This window comes from Argentina silus (assembly GCF_951799395.1).
Source record: "Argentina silus genome assembly, chromosome: X".
Classification (NCBI taxonomy): Eukaryota; Metazoa; Chordata; class Actinopteri; order Argentiniformes; family Argentinidae; genus Argentina; species Argentina silus.
In genome coordinates, this window is record NC_139653.1 from 39,912,520 (window position 1) to 39,935,019 (window position 22,500).

At 44.3% G+C, this 22,500-nt stretch overlaps 2 protein-coding genes across 2 annotated transcripts in view; both read right to left on the reverse strand.

The window, feature by feature from the left end:
• The window catches only part of LOC310822385 (stromal membrane-associated protein 1-like), a gene marked incomplete at its 5' end in the record, with an annotated part of 3,608 nt that extends 1,683 nt beyond the window's left edge, over window positions 1–1,925 (reverse strand). The window contains 2 exons of the mRNA XM_083694723.1: window positions 1–815; window positions 1,584–1,925. The exon at window positions 1–815 is cut by the window's left edge and continues 1,683 nt beyond it. Of these exons, the coding sequence (XP_083550849.1) occupies window positions 672–815; window positions 1,584–1,925 (486 nt within the window). The 3' untranslated portion in view covers window positions 1–671. The remainder of the gene's footprint in view (window positions 816–1,583) is intronic.
• A 176-nt stretch (window positions 1,926–2,101) lies between these two features.
• LOC310822386 (stromal membrane-associated protein 1-like) overlaps window positions 2,102–22,500 on the reverse strand; it is a gene marked incomplete at both ends in the record, with an annotated part of 34,412 nt that continues 14,013 nt past the window's right edge. Inside the window, 4 exons of the mRNA XM_083694724.1 lie at window positions 2,102–2,115; window positions 2,228–2,459; window positions 6,390–6,520; window positions 7,911–7,989. Coding sequence (XP_083550850.1) covers window positions 2,102–2,115; window positions 2,228–2,459; window positions 6,390–6,520; window positions 7,911–7,989 — 456 coding nt within the window. The remainder of the gene's footprint in view (window positions 2,116–2,227; window positions 2,460–6,389; window positions 6,521–7,910; window positions 7,990–22,500) is intronic.

Sequence of the window (22,500 nt, forward strand, 5' to 3'; positions counted from 1 at the left end):
GACAGCAGGCACTAACATGGCCACTGTGGACATAGAGAATATACATTCTTTTTAGAGCAACATAATGCCTTTAGGGTTGAAATGGCAATGGCCAAACTCTTTACCATGGCTCTGGAGGGTGGGAGGCCTCTATCTCAGACACATGAATACAGTACTGATCAGACGATTTTCTGCTACAGGGTTGAAAGGGTTGCCCATAGGAGGGGATAGAGGGATAATATACACACTGGAGAGGATTAACGTGGGTCGAGGAGGATGATATGACATGATAACCATATCTGCCACTAAAATACTATTTACTCACTATCGAGTTTGGTAATGATATATTATTAGACACCTGTATTATTGGTCCAGCAGCTTTCTTTCGCTGATATGTTAATTATTTGAGCAAAAACACACACAAAAAAGGTTGAAGAAGAAGAGTACAGTAAAATGTGCAGAGGTAAAGGCGGACAAAGGAGCTGCCAATCTGTTGTTCACTTCCTTTCCCTCTGCATCCCCCTTCAGCACAGAGGCAGAGCGTGTGTGGGGGGGGGGGGGCCTCCAAAGGATGATGGAGGGGGTTGGGGGGCAGTGGAGCAGTTCATAGAATGCCCTCTGTGCGTTCTTTTTTTTCTCTCAAGGGGGTGTTCTTGGGGTAAGAGGACTCGTTGCCTCCCACCCCTTATTCCTTACTTCCACAGCTGGGTGCTGAGGGTCTGGCCAGAGGGGGGTTCTGCCCACCCCCCCATGGTTGAGCCTGGTTGGCCGAAACCCCCTGCTGCAGGCCCTCCACCACTGCCACTCATGGCCATGCCTGACATCTGCTGGGTCATCTGAGAGAGAGGTAGAGAGGGAGGAGAGGGGAAGAGAGAGAAGGGGAGAGGGGAAGAAAGAGAGAGGAGGATGAAAGGGGGAGGGAGAGACACAGAGGTGGTTAGGCAATCAGAAATCCACTGCTTAGAACATAGTATTCCCATTTCATCACAGTGAGAGTGAGAGTGAGAGTACTCTCCTCTACTTCCCTTTACTCCCCAGTATCCCTCACTTTTTCTTCCCCGTCTTCTCTTAAATCTTTTCACTTCCCCAGCCCCCTCGACTCTCACTCCCCTGTTTAGTCTCTCTCATCTATTATGAATGCACCTTGGTGCCCCTGCAGCAGCTGAGCTATCTGCTCAACTGAGATCAGAGTGTGTGTGTGTGTGTGTGTGTGTGTGTGTGTGTGTGTGTGTGTGTGTGTGTGTGTGTGTGTGTGTCAGACAGGTCTAAAGACTCCAGAGCACTTCTGAGCAACCTACCGGTGCTCGCCCAACCCCCACTGCACTAAGGTAGTCTGTGTGTGTGTGTGTGTGTGTGTGTGTGTGTGTGTGTGTGTGTGTGTGTGTGTGTGTGTGTGTGTGTTGTGATGTGAGGGGGAGTACAGTGATTTATGATCTTTCATTAACCTCCCACAGTCCTCATGACGATGACAACACTCACACTGCAGCTCTTACACCAGCTTGATACGGAGAGGGACACAGAGGGAGTGTGTCTGGGTAGATTGCTCTGCTGCCCTGCAATTGCGCTGTATGACCCACACATATGTGTGTGTTTGTGTGTGTTACCTGATTCATATTCCACTGGCCCTGCGCTTGTTGTTGGTGCATGGCGTACACATTCTGGCTTTGCCCCGCTCCTGCTGGCACAGCCCCACCCTGAGGTCCCATCATGCCCGGCTGCATGCCCATGTAGCCGTTAGGCATCGTCATTCCAACCATCATGCCAGAGTTCTGCCCCATCATGGCTCCTCCTGCCTGGCCCATGACTCCGCCCATCATGGTGGTGGGAGGCATAGCTCCTCCCATTCCAGCTCCACCCTGGGCTATAACTCCGCCCACTCCAGGGAAGGCTTGGAAGTTGGATGCAGGCTGGGCAGGAAACTGCATCTGAGACTGCCCCATGAACATAGCACCTAGAGAGTAAAATGCTCACACACACATGCACACACGCACGCACGCAGGCACGGACACACGCATGCACACACACGCGCAGACACATGTGCGCAGACACACACGAAGGGGACAAAAGGTCAACATATGCAGAAGCAGGTCACTGATTACTCAAGGCTGCCTTCACCAAATTTCTACTGCAGCAAGGCTACATCAGGAAGGGAGGGGGGAGGAGGTGTCTGTGTGAGTGAGTGAGTAAGTGTGTGTGTGTGTGTGTGTGTGTGTGTGTATGTGTGTGTGTGTGTGTGTGTGTGTGTTACCTTGGACAGGCTGCTGTGGAGTCACACTGCTGTTGCTGTAGAGGGAGAGGATAGAGTCTTTGGACAGAGGTTTCTTAACAGTCTCCTCCGTCTTAATACTGCTGCTGTTACTATTGTCACTGAAGAGGTGAATCTCTCCTTGGGGGGCTCCTGTAGCCCCCGAGACCCCCACTGATGCCCCCGGACCCCCTGAAGAGGCTGCTGCTGCTACTGGGGCTTTACTGGAGCCAGCCTGGAGGGGAAGGTACAATTCAGTAAACCTTAGTGTGTGTGAGTGTGTGTGTGCCAGCGCACTGATAAAAAGTGTGACCAAATGGCTTTACTGGGGCCAACCTGTGGGAGCAGAGAGAGAGAGAGCAGAAAGGAAAGGAGAGGTGTTGTCACCTTAAGTGAGACGGATGATATTAATTAGACTGAAGAGAGGAACAGGGGTGAGAGATGAATAGAGAGAGACGGGCTGAAAGTGTCCACACACACACACACACACACACACACACACACACACACACACACACACACACACACACACACACACACACACACACACACACACACACACACACTCAACCACCCACCCACCCACCCAGCCACATACACCCACCCACCCAGACACAACACAACACACTCACACACACACACATACACATAAAATCTGATGGATGGAGCTGACAAAAAAGCAACACCTGCTAAAACAATGAAAGGTGTGGGAGGGCAGAGAGGGGTGAAGCAGAGAGGCGGCAGAAAGGATGAGAGGGGAGAAGGTAAGAGCAGAGAAGAGAAGAAGGGAAGTAGAAAGAAGAGCAGGTGAGTGAGAGGAGAGGGGGAGAATGAGTGACATTCAACTAGAGTTCATGAATAATATAAGGGGAGACAAGAATGAAGCGCTGTGCGATAACACAACGACTGCATTTCCATGCACACACGCACATGCGCACGCACGTACACACAGGAAGGGCTTTGTGTTTGCCGTTCAGCTGCTTAGCAGGCAGCGCTGCTCTCCTGCCTCTCTGCAGTCCCTTTGACTGGGGAACGAGGGAGCAGGGGAAAAGAGGGAGGGAATAAACAGAGCAAGATAGAAGAGAGGTAGTGACTCACACTCATGTACACGCTGTTTCAATGTAGACACACACACACACACACACACACACACACACACACACACACACACACACACACACACACACACTCTAATTGGGTCCATTTGCTCCATATCGTACCAGAACATGATTAGGTCACACATCCAGCCAGCCACGGTGTCTTAAAATATGTATCAACATTCTATATATATAATAAAGGTACCTGCATGCGGCCCAAAGAGGAGGTCTCTCCTAATGTTAAATGTGTGTCTGCATTCTGGATCATTAGTGCTGGTGGGAGTTGGAGAGACTGGGTGAAGGGAGTGTGAGAGAGAGTGGTTGTGAGGTCCTTGCAGCTATACCCACCTAGTATGAAACCTTTCATACACACATACACACACACACACCACACACACACACACACACACACACACACACACACACACACACACACACACACACACACACACACACACACACACACACACCACACACCACACACCACACACCACACACACATTCCCTCTGTTTCTTCCACACTAAGCTGTGAATTAGAAGTGGCATTTCTCTGCAACAGCCTTTTCCCACTGTGTCAGTTTTCATACACTTCTACACTGCAGCCCAAGTACAACCAGTATGTGTTCCAGGCCAGCTTGGTGCTGGCTGAAACTCATACACACAAACACCCGCTCATGCATGCATGCACACACACACACACACACACACACACACACACACACACACACACACACACACACACACACACACACACACACACACACACACACACACACACACCCCCCTCTGATACACCATCTGCAGCAAACAATCACGTGAGCTGTGTGGCTGGATTGTGTGACTTGTGTGTGTGTGTGTGTGTGTGTGTGTGTGTGTGTGTGTGTGTGTGTGTGTGCTAGTGTAATTAATACAGAAAAAAAGCTGTCCAAGGACAAGAGGGAGAGAGAGATGGACAGACAGAAAAATAGTAATAACGATTTAAAGATGACAACTGACTAATACCATGCTTTTCCTACCTTCCCCTATTCATCCACATTTATCTCTCCTCCCTCCTTCCCCCTCTTTCCAGAATATTCTGAGAAAAACCCTCTTGGTGGAAAAGCTGGGATAACACAAATCCCTGCTCACAGAGAACTGTAATCACATTTTTATAATTGTCATATTTGCAGATAGGAAAAGCACACCCAAATCCTGTTTAATAGCTGGGAAAGCAGCTCAGTGGTGTGTAGTGTGTGTGTGTGTGTGTGTGTGTGTGTGTGTGTGTGTCTTTGACTAACTTATGTCCCCAGGCTATTGTGCACAGCACATATACGCCTGGAATAACAACTACTCAAACCTGGCCTTCATGGGAGTGAATATTAGTCATTAGTTTTATTTCAACGAATCACATGGCTGAGAGGCGTGGCTCTGAATCAAAAACGTGTGATGCACAAACACTGGGGGGAAATGCTGTGGGAGAAGATGGATGCTAGGTAAAGCGGCTGGCAGTTTATCCCGGTCTTTCTATTGAGTAAACAAAGGCCAAGCTTGACACGTTGGTCCACCAGACCTTCCGAGCATTTGGTGTCTGGGAACAAGATTACTATAGACTCCACTCACACACTGCTCAAAACAAAAGCAAGAAAGACAGGAGTGGCCAGAGGAGGCAGTTGATTGTCTCCAGATTCATCCTGTGTGTGTTCTGCATGTCTACTGCATGTATATGCCAGTATGAGTACATCACCCCCCACCTAGGCTAGGCTAGGCTTTGCTATGCTTTGCTAGATCTGTGTAAAGTATAGATATATCTCAGATGATCTTATCCTCTCTAAATTACCATTTACATTGGACATTTAAAAAAAAAAGAAAAAAGAATGAAATGAGTCATGAAATTTCAATTAATTATCATTATTATACCACTTCACTGTGTGCAATTTCATTCTACTACAAAAGGCTCAGCAGCCCATGCAAATCTACATTATGACAGTGCTCTTTACATGAATCAACGCAATACTGAGCTAGACAATAGCACTATAACCTGCAGGGCACCCTTTGTACTATGCTAGAGTAGGATATGCTAGGCTATGCTACGCTAGCAGTGCTCTCTCATTAGCGAACCTGCTTCGGTGAGGGGTTTGTTAGTGCTGCTAGCCTTGGTTCCCAGCCTGCTCCAAGGTTCTATCCCTCCTAGAGGACATGAGGATGGTTGGGGGGGAGGTAGGGGAGGCAGGTGGGGGTTGGTAGCGGTGGTTGGAGCTAGCCATAATTGCTCTTCATGCTCCAACTCTGGTGTGTTCCAGGTTGGCGTGATCCCAGGTGGCGTGTAGTTGGCGTGTGCTGTGAGCCGTGTAACAAGGGGGGAAGATACAGTTTCTGTGTGTGTGTGTGTGTGTGTGTGTGTGTGTGTGTGTGTGTGTGTGTGTGTGTGTGCGTCTTTTCACCCTGGTCTGAGCAGTACGGTAGTGGGTTGGGGGGACTGCTGTGGTACCTCTCAAACACACCCCCATTCAAATATATAATGCAACTAGCCTCCTCTCTTCTCTGCATGCATACAGTTTGTTCTCAGATCAAGAGACAGGAGAGAGAAGAAAGAGATGTGGAGAGAGAGAGCGAGAGAGAGAGAGAGAGAGAAAGACTCTCCTCTACCTCTCTGTACGACAATGCTCTCAGTCTCCTCTGTTGCTACCCTGTCCTCTCCCTCGCCTCCTCTCCAATGGTAATATGTGCTCACACAATATTGGCAGTGCATCCTTTCATCTGACAGCCCTTACAAATTCATTGTGTCAGCTGTGACTGGGGAGGGGAGTGCACACTCTCGATTTGCAGACAAAATAAAAACAATAGAGTCAGACCTTGCATCTGGATCTAGCTGTCTCTCTCTCTTAGGACATCAGTTACTCACAGCACGGTGTGTGTGTGTGTGTGTGTGTGTGTGTGTGTGTGTGTGTGTGTGTGTGTGTGTGTGTTACTGCAAAGGAACACATAGCCCTCTTGAGTGTATGTGCTGCCGCCTGTCTTCTGTGACATGGGTTTGGGTGTGAGAGGTGAGACGTGTGCTGATGAGAAAGGGGGAGAGGTGAGATGTCTACCTGAGCGAGGTGTGTGTTGTTGGAGGAGGGCAGGGGGTTGGACACCATTGGGCCAAAGATGTCCTCATCGCTGATTGGTGCGGCACTGCTGGAGACACTTCCACCGCTTGCAGCCCCGCCTCCCAGTGCATCTGAGAGAGAGAGAGAGAGAGAGAAAGAGAGAGAGAGAAAGTGAGTGAGTGAGAGATGGAAAGGATTTAATTTAAAATCCACTTTACTGGGTCAATACATAACAATGCATTTCAAAGACACCTAACCAGAGGACATCATCATCTTCCCTGCAAAGAAAATAAGTTACACATCCAGCACCAGACCATGGGCATCATCAACATCACACAATACATTTTGCAGGAAAGAGTCAGAGTGAGTGAGTGAGTGAGTGAGTGAGTGAGTGAGTGAGTGAGTGAGTGAGTGAGTGAGTGAGTGAGTGGGCAGCAAGAGACAGAGAGACAGAGAGACAGAGAGAGAGAGACAGAGAGAGAGAGAGAGAGAGGGGGGGGGGGGGAGATTAAGTATTGTCCTGTAGACACTACCGTATTGATTGGGTGTAAAATGTCATCCACACGGCCCACTGCTGCCAAGCACGGTCTAGTGTGTGAATATAATGTACGCCACATGGTTATTTATAATATGCTATACTATCCCTTTCATTTCTCTTCCTCAGATGTAGGCAGACATTTTGGGCATATTATTTGTCATTTTGGATTTCAGCATTCTCTAGGGCAAGAAATATAAACTTCATGTAGATGCCAGTACACACAGTGTTAGGTTCAAAACCATTTCAATGCAGTCAACTCTAAGATGGAAGAATTTTACAGAATTCAGTTGAATTCAATGCCTGAATTCATCGTTTTCTATGTGGATTTTTGGAAGCACACACTTGAGTCCAAGAAGCAGTAAGAAAGAGAGAGTACTGTGAAAGGAGCAGTGGCTCAAACTACAGTGGCATTGTCAGCCTGGAATACAGCTACTCTCTATGAAGGATGGGTGAGAGAACGAGAGAAAGAAACAGAGAGAGAGGGGCGGGGGGGGGGGGGGGGGGGCAGAGCAATGTGATGGACGACAGGGAGATGTGAAACGGCACAGTGGCATATATAATACTCTGGAAATACATCCATAATTGAGACCCTTAAGTGTGAACAGAATCTAGGCATCAAAAGAGAGTACAAGGAAAAGCATTTACAGATTGACAGCAGACAGAGAGAGGGAGAGAAATGACCCCCCCCCCCAGACCCCCACACATGCAGACAGAACCACACACACACACACACACACACACACACACACACACACACGCATCTCTGTCAATAGCATAGTCACTCACCCATCACAGTCAGCCTCTATCATCTGACTGTGTATTTGTGAGATGGCCACTTTGGGACGGGGGGCTTGCAGGCTAAGATTGCATTAGTAAGATGTATGGTTCCGTCCCTTCAGACAGCCCTCTAAACACCTACCTTCTTGGTCTAGTTCACTAAGGTAGCACTGCTGAAATTAGGATCTGGGATGTGTTGTCCTTACCGAGGCCTAGCAGGTCGATGGCCGGCTCGGTGCTCCTCTTGGGACTGGCTCTCGAGTCTGTCTGGAGCCCCTCCCTCTTCTAGGGACACAGGAAACAACAGGGAGAGCAGAGGGTCAACCCACAGTCTACGTCTTACACGTGCGGAGTTACGAGTTCAGCAGCAGCAGGAAGCATATTTACACAATAGTTTCACATAGAGTAGTTACTCCACAGGCACCAACACTAGGGATTCCCAAGAAAATGTCACCTCACGGGTCATCATTGGCCATCAAGGCTGGCTCTAAATGATGATTAGCTATCAGGGCTGCCTCTTGTTGGACAATGGCTGTCAAGGCTGGTTGAATATGGTGATTGGCTGTCAGGACTGGCTCTTGCTTGTGATTGGTTGTTATGGCTGCTCTAGGTTGTGATGGCTGTGGTCTGTGTGGGGCTGACAGGGTTAGTTGTGGTTGAAAGGTGAATACCTCATCAGGAGTGATCCCTGCAATAAATAACTCCAGCAACTGAGGCAAACAGAGTCAGGGCCGCCATCTGTCAACATCCTGCAAGGTACACCACATACAAACCCTGTCTCACACCATTAATATCACAGACCAGCACAGAGTAAGTCCAGTTGAGACCAGCACAGAACAGTCCAGTTGAGACCAGCACAAACTACAGACAGCAGCAGAGATCTGTACAAAATCCCAAAGCCTAACTCAATTGCCAACAGACCAGCTAAAAGCAACACACTGCGAAAAGCAAGACCAAAAACAGATCACACCAGCAAACATCCAAGAAAATGAGTACAGTAAAGATCTGCCAAGACCAGAAAGCACCCCACAAACTAGACCAGCACAGACCAGCAGACCCTCACAGACCACAAACAAGCTGCAAAGAGCAACAAAACCACAAGAAGCTTTGGACAATAACAGCTCAGTACACACCTGCTAACTAAAGCACACTTCCTCACACATCAAAGATCATCATAGTGTACAGACACTACCCATCACAGACGCAACTGCTGATAAAGCTAACCATCACAAATTAGCTCCCTGACACTATGAGGTTCCTTGTCTTTGGAGGGAACGAAGAGAAAGTAGGAGAAAAACAAACAGCTTGTGAGGGCAGCCCGGCTGTCACATTGAGATGTCACCACCGAGTCTGACAGCTGCCTTATTAACACTATAAAAGAGAATAACAAAGCTGCCACTGACTGGATGGCTGTCAGACAGACAGACAGACAGACAGTAGAGAGAGAGAAAGAAAGAGAGAAAGGGAGAGAGAGAGAGGGATGACTGGAGGGAAGGAGGGAGAGGGGAGAGTATTGAAAGAACTTTCCTCTGATAACACCATCAAGAAAGCAGCTACATTGATGCCCACACTCAAGGGTGAAATACCCGAGGATCCCAACCTTCTACATCTTCCCCAATGTACACAAGCCATTCACTGACACGCCTAGGGGAGACTCTTCCATAACAGAAAAATCTCCCTTTATGTTGACTATCATGTTAAGCCTATTGTTGCCAACCTTAGATTGATTGATAACCTTGGTATCATTTGATGTCCAATCTCTTTACACTGTTATTCCCCATGACATTGGAATTTAACACTGTGTTAATGTTTTTTTATACCAGAGTATCTCCTGATCTACCTTGCCAGTTCTTGGCCTCCCTCATGCATTTAGTACTGACAAGCACAGCCTTGGGCATCCGTAGCAAATTTTGCCAATCTCCATCTGGGCTATATCTAAAAGTTCTGTATTTTGGATGAGACATGCAATCCATTCTTCAAACCCATCGTATTGTACAAAAGTTTAATTCATGACGTGTTCCTGCTGTTCCAAGCAGATTTGCACATCCTTACCCTATTCCATAATTTCCTCAACAGGACACCTGCAATTCACCAATCAATACAGCGAGAATTTCCAGGAGTTCCTGGATATGAAAGTCACAAAAGAAGGTCATCTCTTGACCACTGGCTTGCACAATATTTGGCGCCCTTGCAGCTTCTTCTGCGAGCACCGCATCGCTATCCGGACGGCAGACCATTTTCTAGAGAAGGTGTCTGAGAAGGTAACCTGAGTTGTGGTACCTATGGAGACAAAACCAAACACCGCCTTCAAAGAGAACACTACTGCATCCATAGAAAAAGACTATTCAGTTGTCCTCTGACTTCCTCCTCCCATATATTGACTCAATGTCACTATCATTTAGATTTTTTATAAATACCCCATGGAAGTTATTGACCTGATGATGACTTTGAGAAACATGATTTTAGTTCAGTTTATTTTATTTTAGTTTAGTTTAGTTTAGTTTAGTTTATTATGATCCCCATTAGCTGTTGCTCCTGCAGCAGCTACTCTTCCTGGGGTCCACACATAACATAAAACACATGACAAAGTACAGAACAGTAACAGACAAATTATAGATAAAAATAACACAGATTAACACAAAAACACATATCCAATTAAAATAAAAATAATCATGCATTCTCAGAAACCAAGAAACATTAAAAGCCAGAGAATGACTCACAGACGAGAGGCGCTGTGATGTTTTATTGTTTTTTTTAATGTTTTTTTAAAACTGGTCTTGCCATTTGCTTGAGTAATCAGTGTTGGCAAATTATTCCATGTTAACATGGCTCTATACAGTACATTACTATGCGCTGCATAACATGTTTTTGGTTTAGGTACTGTGAAGAAACCCATAGTTGCATGTCTGGTGGGATATGCATGTCTGTGAAGTGTATGTAAGTTGATTATACAAACAATGAGAATTTGTTAACACACAAATATTTCTCATGAAGAGAGACCTGTACTGTAACCAAGAAAGACTACCACGCATTATGTTGATGGTAGCTCTATATGTGCAGTGAAGGGCTAGGCATGCTGCTCTGTTTTGAGTCAGTTGTAGCTTTGCTACATCTTTTTTTGCTACTATTATTTAATGTTTATCTTTAGTTTCAACCACAGGGTTAAATCTATCTATCTATTATATACAGTATATATGTATGTACATATATACATACTGAACACTTTATTAGGAACACTATACTAATACTAGGTAGGGCCTCCCTTTGCTCTCAAAACAGTAAAGGTGTTTTCTAAGATGTTGGAAACATTCCTTTGAGATTCTGGTCGATGATGACATAATTGCATCACACAATTCCTGCAGATTTTTCAGGTGCATTTTCAAGCTGTGAATCTCCCATTCTACCACATTCCCTGCACCATTACAAAATAACAAAAAAGATGCAGTGTTTTCAGATCTCGAATAATGCAAAGAAAACAAGTTCATATTCAACAACACAATACTAATGTTTTAACTTAGGAAGAGTTCAGAAATCAATATTTGGTGGAATAAACCTGATTTACAATCACAGCTTTCATGCGTCTTGGCATGCTCTCCACCAGTCTGTCACATTGCTGTTGGGTGACTTTATGCCACTCCTGGTGCAAACATTCAAGCAGCTCAGCTTTGTTTGATGGCTTGTGACCATCCATCTTCCTCTTGATCACATTCCAGAGGTTTTCAAAGGGGTTCAGGTCCGGAGATTGGGCTGGCCATGACAGGGTCTTGATCTGGTGGTCCTCCATCCACACCTTGATTGACCTGGCTGTGTGGCATGGAGCATTGTTCTGCTGGAAAAAACAATCCTCAGAGTTGAGGAACATTGTCAGAGCAGAAGGAAGCAAGTTTCTTTCCAGGACAACTTTGTACGTGGCTTGATTCATGCGTCCTTCACAAAGACAAATCTGCCCGATTCCAGCCTTGCTGAAGCACCCCCAAATCATCACCGATCCTCCACCAAATTTCACAGTAGGTGCAAGACACTGTGGCTTGTAGGCCTCTCCAGGTCTCCGTCTAACCATTAGACGACCAGGTGTTGGGCAAAGCTGAAAATTGGACTCATCCGAGAAGATGACCTTAGTCTAGTCCTCTATGATCCAATCCTGATGGTCTTTTGCAAACCTCAGCCTGGCTCTTCTTTGCTTCTCGTTGATGAAGGGCTTTTTTCTAGCTTTGCACGACTTCAGCCCTGCCCCTAGGAGCCTGTTTCGAACCGTCCTCGCCGTGCACTTCACCCCAGCTGCCGTTTGCCATTCTTTTTGTAGGTCACTTGATCATCCTATGGTTGTTGAGTGACATTCGAATGAGTTGGCGGTCATCCCGGTGAGTGGAGAGTCGTTTTCGCCCTCTGCCGGTCTGTAGATTTGTTGTCCCTAATGTCTGCTGCTTGACCTTGTTCTTATGAACCGCCGTCTTTGAAAATTTTAAGGATGGAAGCAACCTGACGCTCACTGTATCCCTCTGCCAGTAAAGCCAGAATTGAACCCTTCTTTTCCTCACTCAAAACTTTTCTTTTCAACTCTTTTGGCATGGTCAATAGATATTTTTTTTATTCCAATTACTTTTGAGGTACTACTAGCACTGTTTTTGCCATCCAGCTGGTCCTATTGCAAGAGGATAGTGATGACCACAGCAGTGTTTTTTATACTTTTCCTCATTAAATAAGATTTGGTTCAGGTGTGCCTGTATTGGAATTCAACAGACACTGGAATGGAATGGCTACCATACATGTAGAGATGCTGATTTAAGAAAAATAAATTCCAGAGCTGTATATATACACATACACACACACATATATATAAATATACATATACACACATACAGTACCAGTCAAAAGTTTGGACACACCTTCTTATTCAATGGTTTTTCTTTATTTTTTACTATTTTCTACATTGTAGATTAATATTGAAGACATCAAAACTATGAAGGAACACATATGGAATTATGTAGTAAACAAAAAAGTGTTAAACAAACCAGAATATGTTTTATATTTTAGATTCTTCAAAGTTTTGCACACTCTTGGCAAGTTTGTGTCCAAACTTTTGACTGGTACTGTATATACACATATACATACATATACACACACACAGATATACACTCACCGGCCACTTTATTAGATACACCTGTTCAACTGCTCATTAATGCAAATATCTAATCAGCCAATCACATGGCAGCAACTCAGTGCATTTAGGCAAGTAGACATGGTCAAGACGACCTGCTGAAGTTCAAACCGAGCATCAGAATGGGGAAGAAAGGTGATTGAAGTGACTTTGAACATGGCACGGTTGTTGGTGCCAGACGGGCTGGTCTGAGTACTTCAGAAACTGCTGATCTACTGGGATTTTCACGCACAACAATCTCTAGGATTTACAGAGAATGGTTCGAAAAAGAGAAAATATCCAGTGAGAGGCAGTTCTGTGGGCGAAAATGCCTTGTTGATGCCAGAGGAGAATGGCCAGACTGGTTCGAGATGATAGAAAGGCAACAGTAACTCAAATAACCACTCGTTACAATCAAGGTATGCAGAAGACCATCTCTGAACGCACAACACGTCGAACCTTGAAGCAGATGGGCTACAGCAGCAGAAGACCACACCGGGTGCCACTCCTGTCAGCTAAGAACAGGTAACTGAGGCTACAATTCTCACAGGCTCACCAAAATTGGACAATAGAAGATTGGAAAAATGTTGCCTGGTCTGATGAGTCTCGATTTCTGCTTCGACATTCAGATGGTAGGGTCAGAATTTGGCGTAAACAACATGAAAGTATGGATCCATCCTGCCTTGTATCAACGGTTCAGGCTGGTGGTGGTGGTGTAATGGTGTGGGGGATATTTTCTTGGCACACTTTGGGCCCCTTAGTACCAATTGAGCATTGTTTAAACGCCACAGCCTACCTGAGTATTGTTGCTGACCATGTCCATCCCTTTATCACCACAATATACCCATCTTCTGATGGCTACTTCCAGCAGGATAACGTGCCATGTCACAAAGCTCATCATCATCATCTCAAACTGTTTTCTTGAACATGACAATGAGTTCACTGTACGCCAATGGCCTCCACAGTCACCAGATCTCAATCCAATAGAGCACCTTTGGGATGTGGTGGAACGGGAGATTCGCATCATGGATGTGCAGCCGACAAATCTGCAGCAACTGCGTGATGCTATCATGTCAATATGGACCAAAATCAAGGTCGTGAGACCAAAATGTCATGTTTTTAATCTATGATAAATAAAATCTTAAATTCTTCACATTGAGAGAGTGTCACACCTCTTCTAGGAAAACATCAATTCATTCATCAAGATTCATTCATCAACATCACTCATCAAGAAATAAATGGTTTTGGGAAAAACACATTTTTGCTAGCCCATAGCTCCTTTAGTCCTTTACCTGCAACCTCTGTCAATTTTACTATTGAGGCTGGCTTGTCATGTAGGTATGTGTGTATGTGTGTGTTTCCTCAGTCTGTCAGAAGCTTTTAAAGTCAGGCCGCAGCAGTTCTGCACCATTCACCACAGTAACAATCTGTCACCTACAAACTTGACTACTAAGACACACACAGACACAGACACAGACACAGACACAGACACACACACACACACACACACACACACACACACACACACACACACACACACACACACACACACACACACACACACCTTCCTTCTAAGAGGTTTGCCACAGAGGGAAGATCCTAAGCTGCCACACAGGAGCATTTTCTCCCACAGAGCTAAATTCATCTGACAGTCATGGAAAAGTCTCTAAGTCCAAATGCTACGCGCACACACACACGCACACACGTGTATCAGACCCCTTCACTTTATCCACATTTTGTTATGTTACAGCCTTATTCTAAAATGGATTAATTAATTTTTTTCCCTCATCAATCTACACACAAACCCCATAATGACTAAGTCAAAACACGTTTTTAGAAATGTTTGCTAATTTATTAAAAATAAAAATCTGAAATATCACATTTACATAAGTATTCAGACCTTTGTTGAAGCACCTTTGGCAGCGATTACAGCCTCAAGTCTTCTTGGGTATGACGCTACAAGCTTGGCACATCTGTATTTGAGGAGTTTCTCCCATTCTTCTCTGCAGATCCACTCAAGCTCTGTCAGGTTGGATGGGTAGCTTCGGTGCACAGCTATTTTCAGGTTTCTCCAGAGATGTTCGATAGGGTTCAAGTCCGGGCTCTGGCTGGGCCACAAGGATTATTCAGAGACTTGTCCAGAGGCCACTCCTGCGTTGTCTTGGCTGTGTGCTTAGGGTCGTCCTGTTGGAAGGTGAACTTTTGCCCCAGTCTGAGGTCCTGAGTGCTCTGGAGCAGGTTTTCATCAAGGATCTCTCTGTACTTTGCTCCGTTCATCTTTCCCTCGATCCTGACTAGTCTCCCAGTCCCTGCTGCTGAAAAACATCCCCACAGCATGATGCTGCCACCACCATGCTTCACCGTAGGGATGGTATTGACCAGGTGATGAGCGGTGCCTGGTTTCCTCCAGACATGACGCTTGGCATTAAGGCCATAGAGTTCAATCTCGGTTTCATCAGACCAGAGAATCTTGTTTCTCATGGTCTGAGAGTCCTTTAAAACTCCAAGCAGGCTGTCATGTGTTTTTTACTGAGGAGTGGCTTCCGTCTGGCCACTCTACCATAAAGGCCTGATTGGTGGAGTGCTTCAGAGATGGTTGTCCTTCTGGAAGGTTCTCCCATCTCCACAGAGAAACTCTGGAGCTCTGTCAGAGTGACCATTGGGTTCTTGATCACCTCCCTGGTGATGGTCCTTCTCCCCCTATTGCTCAGTTGGCCGGCCGGCCAGCTCTAGGAAGAGTCTTGGTGGTTCCAAACTTCTTCTATTTAAGAATGATGGAGGCTACTGTGTTCTTGGGGACCTTCAATACTGCAGAATTTTGTCAACTTTGGGACCTTATATAGACAGGTGTGTGTCGTTCCAAATCATGTCCAATCAATTGAATTTACCACAGGTGGACTCCAATCAAGTTGTAGAAACATCTCAAGCATGATGAATGGAAACAGGATGCACCTGAGCTCAATTTCAAGTGTCATAGCAAAGGGTCTGAATACTTTTGTAAACTTGTGTTCGTTTTTTATTTTTAATAAATTAGCAAAAATTTCTAAAAACCTGTTTTGGTTTTGTCATTATGGGGTATTGTGTGTAGATTGATGAGGAAAACATTTAATTGAATCAATTTTAGAATAAGGCTGTAACATAACAAAATGTGGAAAAAGTGAAGGGGTCTGAATACTTCCCGAATGCACTGTACTTTTCACTGACTCTAGATGGTTTGGGAAAGGTCAGGGGTGATGTTTGGGTGTTGAGGCATGACGGCACAGCCCAGCCCAGGAAAAGAATAATCGAATCAATGTCTCCCACAGACACACACAGTTACAGAACTGATGAGAAGACCATTGAAGAATGGTAGTCAATCCAACCTGTGTGTGTGTGTGTTGTTTGAGAGCTCTAAACTGAAGTCTGCACATTTCCCTATTAACAATACCAAAATCAATGGAACCCAAATGTAGAGAGTGTTTATAGAGTTGGGCTTGTGGAACTGTGTCTTTACATGTATGTGTGTGTGTGTGTGTGTGTGTGTGTGTGTGTGTGTGTGTGTGAGAATCATACATTTTCACAAACAAAGAGAGAGAGTAGTAATGATAATACCACTTAAACCCTCCTTAGCATCTAACTGGAGCTAATGAGAGCAGTAGAGATGCAGCTTACAACATCTAGATGGAAATCACATTAGCCAACAGTTACAGCAGTTACCTTCTAATACACCAGCAGTTACAACATTCATATGTTAGCTTCTAATACACCAGCAGTTACAACATTCATATGTTAGCTTCTAATACACCAGCAGTTACAACATTCATGTTACCTTCTAATACACCAGCAGTTAGATCTCTCTCAAACACTTCCCTTCTCTTTCTTCATTGGCTATTCCCAAATCAAATCATCCGTGATTGGCTCAAAAGGCATTGTTTGATGCTAGTGAATGCAGCCCTGTTTTGTTTTTATTACAAAACACAATTCAGACACTTTGCATTACTTTGCATAAAGTAATTGGATTTATGACTTCTTACACCCCATTCCATTTAGACCGCACAGAGGGGGTGGGGGGTCACTGAAAACTTCAATATAACCCTGAATAGGAGAGTCTTTGGTGTGTGTGTGTGTGTGTCTGTGTGTGTGTGTCTGTGTGGTTAGAGTAGAGAATTAATGTGCGCGTGAGTGTAAGATGCCATCTCTCCCTAGCTAACTTCAGCATTAGCACAAAAGGCAGATACGTGGCTGTCTGCCTGGAAGCGATAAAGTTTTAATTAGGGTTTTTTACACAAAAGGCTTTCAAATGCTTATCTCTGTGCCTTCCCAGAGAACGCAGTAATTCGTCTTTGAGTCAGTCATCAATCAAAGACTGATTCTAACACAGCTAGCGTTAGCATTCAGAGGCTGAATGGGCCTTCTTACCGCAGGAGTAGTCTGCATGCACGCAGGCACTGAAGAGATGCTAAACCTTACCTGTTTTGGGTACATCTTTATCTCACTTATCATTACTCATGATTCATTTATGGTTTGTCATCCCGGCAGCATCAGAATGAATTCAGAGGTGTTCAGAAACATCTTCTCTGCTCACTTACAAAACATTTTTCTCCAGATATCATTCACCATAAACCTTTTGTTTATAATGTTTAGTATTGCTCTTGTTGTGAAGCACTTTGCGACATTTGTCGATGTAAAAAAGTGCTCTACAAATACATTTGATTGATTGATTGATTGATTGATTGATTGGCTAGGTGGAATTTTCACCAACTTTATTACACTTAATAGAAGTCCATACTGTAGGGGTCAGGAGCTAATGCTAGCATTAATTTGGGATTGGACATAGGCCAACATATTCTCTGAGAGGACACATTTGGAGTAGATGCCGGAGCAGAGTCTCCTAACTGCTGGTGTATTAGAAGGTAACATGAATGTTGTGTTGTAACTGCTGGTGTATTAGAAGCTAACATATGAATGTTGTAACTGCTGGTGTATTAGAAGGTAACATGAATGTTGTAACTGCTGGTGTATTAGAAGGTAACATGAATGTTGTAACTGCTGGTGTATTAGAAGCTAACATATGAATGTTGTAACTGCTGGTGTATTAGAAGGTAACATGAATGTTGTAACTGCTGGTGTATTAGAAGGTAACATATGAATGTTGTAACTGCTGGTGTATTAGAAGCTAACATATGAATGTTGTAACTGCTGGTGTATTAGAAGCTAACATATGAATGTTGTAACTGCTGGTGTATTAGAAGCTAACATATGAATGTTGTAACTGCTGGTGTATTAGAAGCTAACATATGAATGTTGTAACTGCTGGTGTATTAGAAGGTAACATGAATGTTGTAACTGCTGGTGTATTAGAAGCTAACATATGAATGTTGTAACTGCTGGTGTATTAGAAAGTAACATATGAATGTTGTAACTGCTGGTGTATTAGAAGGTAACTGCTGTAACTGTTGGCTAATGTGATTTCCATCTAGATGTTGTAAGCTGCATCTCTACTGCTCTCATTAGCTCCAGTTAGATGCTAAGGAGGGTTTAAGTGGTATTATCATTACTACTCTCTCTCTTTGTTTGTGAAACTGTATGATTCTCACACTCTTTCTCTCTCACACACACACACGCACACGCACACGCACACACTGTATCTGTGGAGATGAAAAGCTGTTTGAAATGAGAAGCTGTGTGCGCACAGGGAACAACCATGGGGGAAGGGTGTATGTATGAGCATGTTCTTGGGAAACTGTCTCAGCTGATTCTCTTCCGCCAGTTGTGTAAATCCAGCCTATTGATTAGCCTGCCTGTGGCTACACTATCGATCCAAGGGTTGCTAGAACCTTACAGACAACTTGTGTGTAAGCTTGTGATGTGTGTGTGTGTGTGTGTGTGTATAATGTGTGTGTGCGTGTAAGATGGGGTATGGTAGTTGTTAGTCACAGGATGCTGTGCTGTGTGTAGGTGTGTGTGTGATGGGGTTGTTAGTCACAGGATGCTGATCCTTTGGGTTCCCTTCACACCATTGCATCGTCCAATGATAGCATCCTGAAGCCTGTGTGTGTGTGCCTGTGTATTCATCTACCTCTCAAAGCCCATCCCCGTCCAGATGTGCTGTGCACCTCTTCCTGATATTTCACCCACCAAAATCAGCAGACACACGCACACACACGCACACATGCACACACTTCCCTCAAACAAAGGCACTGCCACTTTCACTTTTGGGAAAAGCACTTTTTCTCCTTGATAATTTATTCATGGCCTAAAAAGAAAAAGAAAACATACACCACTTCACTCTGATGGGAGGACGACGTCTTAGTGGGGAGGGAGAGTGAGAGAGAGGGGGGGGGGGCAGTGACAATAGAGGAGACAGTGAGGGGACTGGAAATAGAGATAGACAGAGTGAAACAATCAACAAGACAGACTATGACAGAGAGAGGTAGAGCTTACCTGTAACCACCCATTCCCTACAAGCTGTCTCTCCCCACTGCAACACGCGCCTGCCGTGTGTGCGTGCGTGCACGCCTGCGTACGTGCGTATGTCATTGTGAAACATCAGTCCTGATCTCATGACCTTGTTCTGGGACCCTCCTATATCTTGATAGAAAAGTTCTCTAACAATATATAGGCTGGGCTTGCAGCCAAAACACGGCATTCAAAAAGAGATACCAGAACATTCAGACTGTGATTAAACTGTTTCCAATGCTAGCCAGTAGCCACAAAGTATGGCTACACAAGATTGAACAAGATTACTTGTTGTTTATCATTCCTTGTTGAGACCAGGCTTTCCTAGTTCAGAAAACCTGGGGAAATCCTTTGCAGAAAGTAGCTACTAAGGGTGGAAACCAGTTTGAAATGAGTGACGCCTTGCCACACGTCAAACCAATCAAATATCTTGCTTGGGAGGAGCTAACCCTTAAAAAAAAAAAAACTGAATTCAGTTTTTTCTTCTTCCATTTTCTTAAATTTTGCAAGCTACGTAGCATAGGCAACAACTCTCTGAAAGAGACCCGGTCAGAAAAAGACGATTCACATAACAACAAGCATGTGGGGGGGAAGGTTCTTGGAATGTAACATCAATGAAATTGCAAGCTTGTTCTCACAGTGTCCAAGCAAAAATCTCCAGACCTCCAAAAGAGGTGTGAGAACAATGTGATTTGGAGGTACAGTATGGCTATGCAAGTCTAATCATTCCACAATTTGACAAAATTAAGGCAAGGCCTAGCAGCCCAAACTCTGCTTTCAAAAATACCAACACATTCAGCAAGACTGATTTATCTGTTTCCAATGTTAGCCTAAGATATACATTCCCAGTGCCCTGGGACTGTGGGACAGTGAAGCATTTTCTTCTATACTCCAAAAGTTTGGATCTGAAATCAAATAATTACTATCAGGTTAAAGGTTTATTTCTGCATATTGTTGTACATGTTGGTTTCACCAATCAGAAATTACCACACTTTTTATACATTGTCCCCCTATTGCAGGGCACCAAAAGTAATGGGACAGATTCATATATGTCCAAATTAAGCCCTCATGTTTAGTATTTGGTTGACAATCCAAGTCTGCAGCCCATTGACCCTGATGATGCTCTGCCAGGCCTGTATTGCAGCCATCTTCAGTTGTTGTTGAGGTCTTTTTGCCTAAAATCTTATTAGGAAATTAATGTTTAATTGGATTTCAATCTGGAGATTGACTTGGCCAGTCAACAGCTTCCCACTTTCTGGCCCTGAAAAACTCCCTATTTGCGATGCCAGTACAGTATGTTTTGGATCATTGTCTTACAGTATGATGAAGTGCCAATGAATTTGGAAGCATTTGCTTGTACTCGAGCAGACAACATGTTTCTGTACACTTCAGAACACATTCTGCTGCTGCCATCAGCAGTTTCATTATCAATTAAGACAAGTTAGCCAATTCTAGTGCCAGCTATACATGCCCAAACCATAACAACCCCTCCGCCATGTTTCAGAGATGCTGGTATGGTGTGGTATGCTGTCAATCTTGATCCTTCTTTTCCAAATATTCCTCTTGCAATCACTCTCGTACAAGATAATATTTGTCTTATCTGTCCACAAGACCTTTTTCCAGACCTCTTCAGGCTTTTTAGGTACTTTCAACCTGACCATCCTTTTTTAGCTAGTTTTAGTTTATAACTGACTCATTCATGCCTACCTCTAGGAGAGTGTTCCTGATCTGTGAGACAGAATTAATTAATCATGGTGAGCATTCTTCTGTCATCCACTGTAGAAGTCTTCCTTGGCCTACCAGCACGTTTGCGATTGGTCCAGCAACTATAGTAGCTTAGTATTATCACCCTAGAGGATATAAGCTACGGTATATTTCATCTAATCTACGGTAAGGCAAAAGTAAAACAACATAGTCGGGGGTTGCACTTCACTGCATCGATACCTAATCCATATCTCACCACCATCTCATACGGTGCTGCATCTACCCACTATCCCCCTGTGTCTCACAGCCATCTAGGGCTACATGTTCTCCCCTAGTTGCCACGGGGATGTGTTTCTGATTAATTTCAGATTCAGCCTAATAATGGCTTCCTTGACTTTCATTGACACCTCTTTAGTCTTCATGTTGACATCAAAGGCAGACTCCAAAGGCAAACGCAACGTCTAGAGTCAATACTAGACATTGACAGCTTTCTTATGCCTGCACAAATTATGTGATGGAACACACCTGACTTACCAGAAACATTTATCAAGTCCCATTATTTTTGGTGCCCTGAAATAGGGGAACTATGTATAAATAATGTTGTCATTTCTTACCCAGGGGATAAAAGAGAGACGGGAGTGTATGGAAGGGTTTGGCAGAGAGAGGAAAAGACTGATGGAAAGGCTTGTGTGATGGAGAGAAAGGCCTACAAAGTAAAAGAGGGAGGAGAGAGAGAGAGAGAGAGCGATAGGAGAAGACAGGAGCTGGGCTGTTGTGTATGTGTGTGTAGTATGTGTGTGTGTTCTTATGTGATAAGCACAAGATAGCAATACCGACCTTCACTGACAAAGAGAGAGGGAGAGGTGTGTGTGTGTGTGTGTGTGTGTGTGTGTGTTTTCACTAACGAAGAAAGAGAGTCTTAATGATAATACTACTTAAATCTAACTGGAGCTAATGAGAACAGTAGAGATGCAGCTTACAACATCTAGATAGAAATCACATTCGCCAACAGTTACAGCAGTTACCTTCTAATACACCAGCAGTTACAACATTCATGTTACCTTCTAATACACCAGCAGTTACAACATTCATGTTACCTTCTAATACACCAGCAGTTACAACATTCATGTTACCTTCTAATACACCAGCAGTTACAACATTCATATGTTAGCTTCTAATACACCAGCAGTTACAACATTCATATGTTACTTTCTAATACACCAGCAGTCAGGAAACTCAGCATCTACTCCAAATATGTAATCTCAGAGAATATAGAGCCTGACCCAAGTAAATTTCATTTCAAATTATTTTGTGGTATTTCATACCGTCTACCTTTAACCAAACAAAATCTTTATCTTATGTGCAGCATCCAGGCATATATGTTACTGCATCAAGAACATTTTCTACCAGCAATACCACATGCTCCAGCAACTATAGTAGCTTAGTATTATCACCCTAGAGGATATAAGCTACGGTATATTTCATCTAATCTACGGTAAGGCAAAAGTAAAACAACA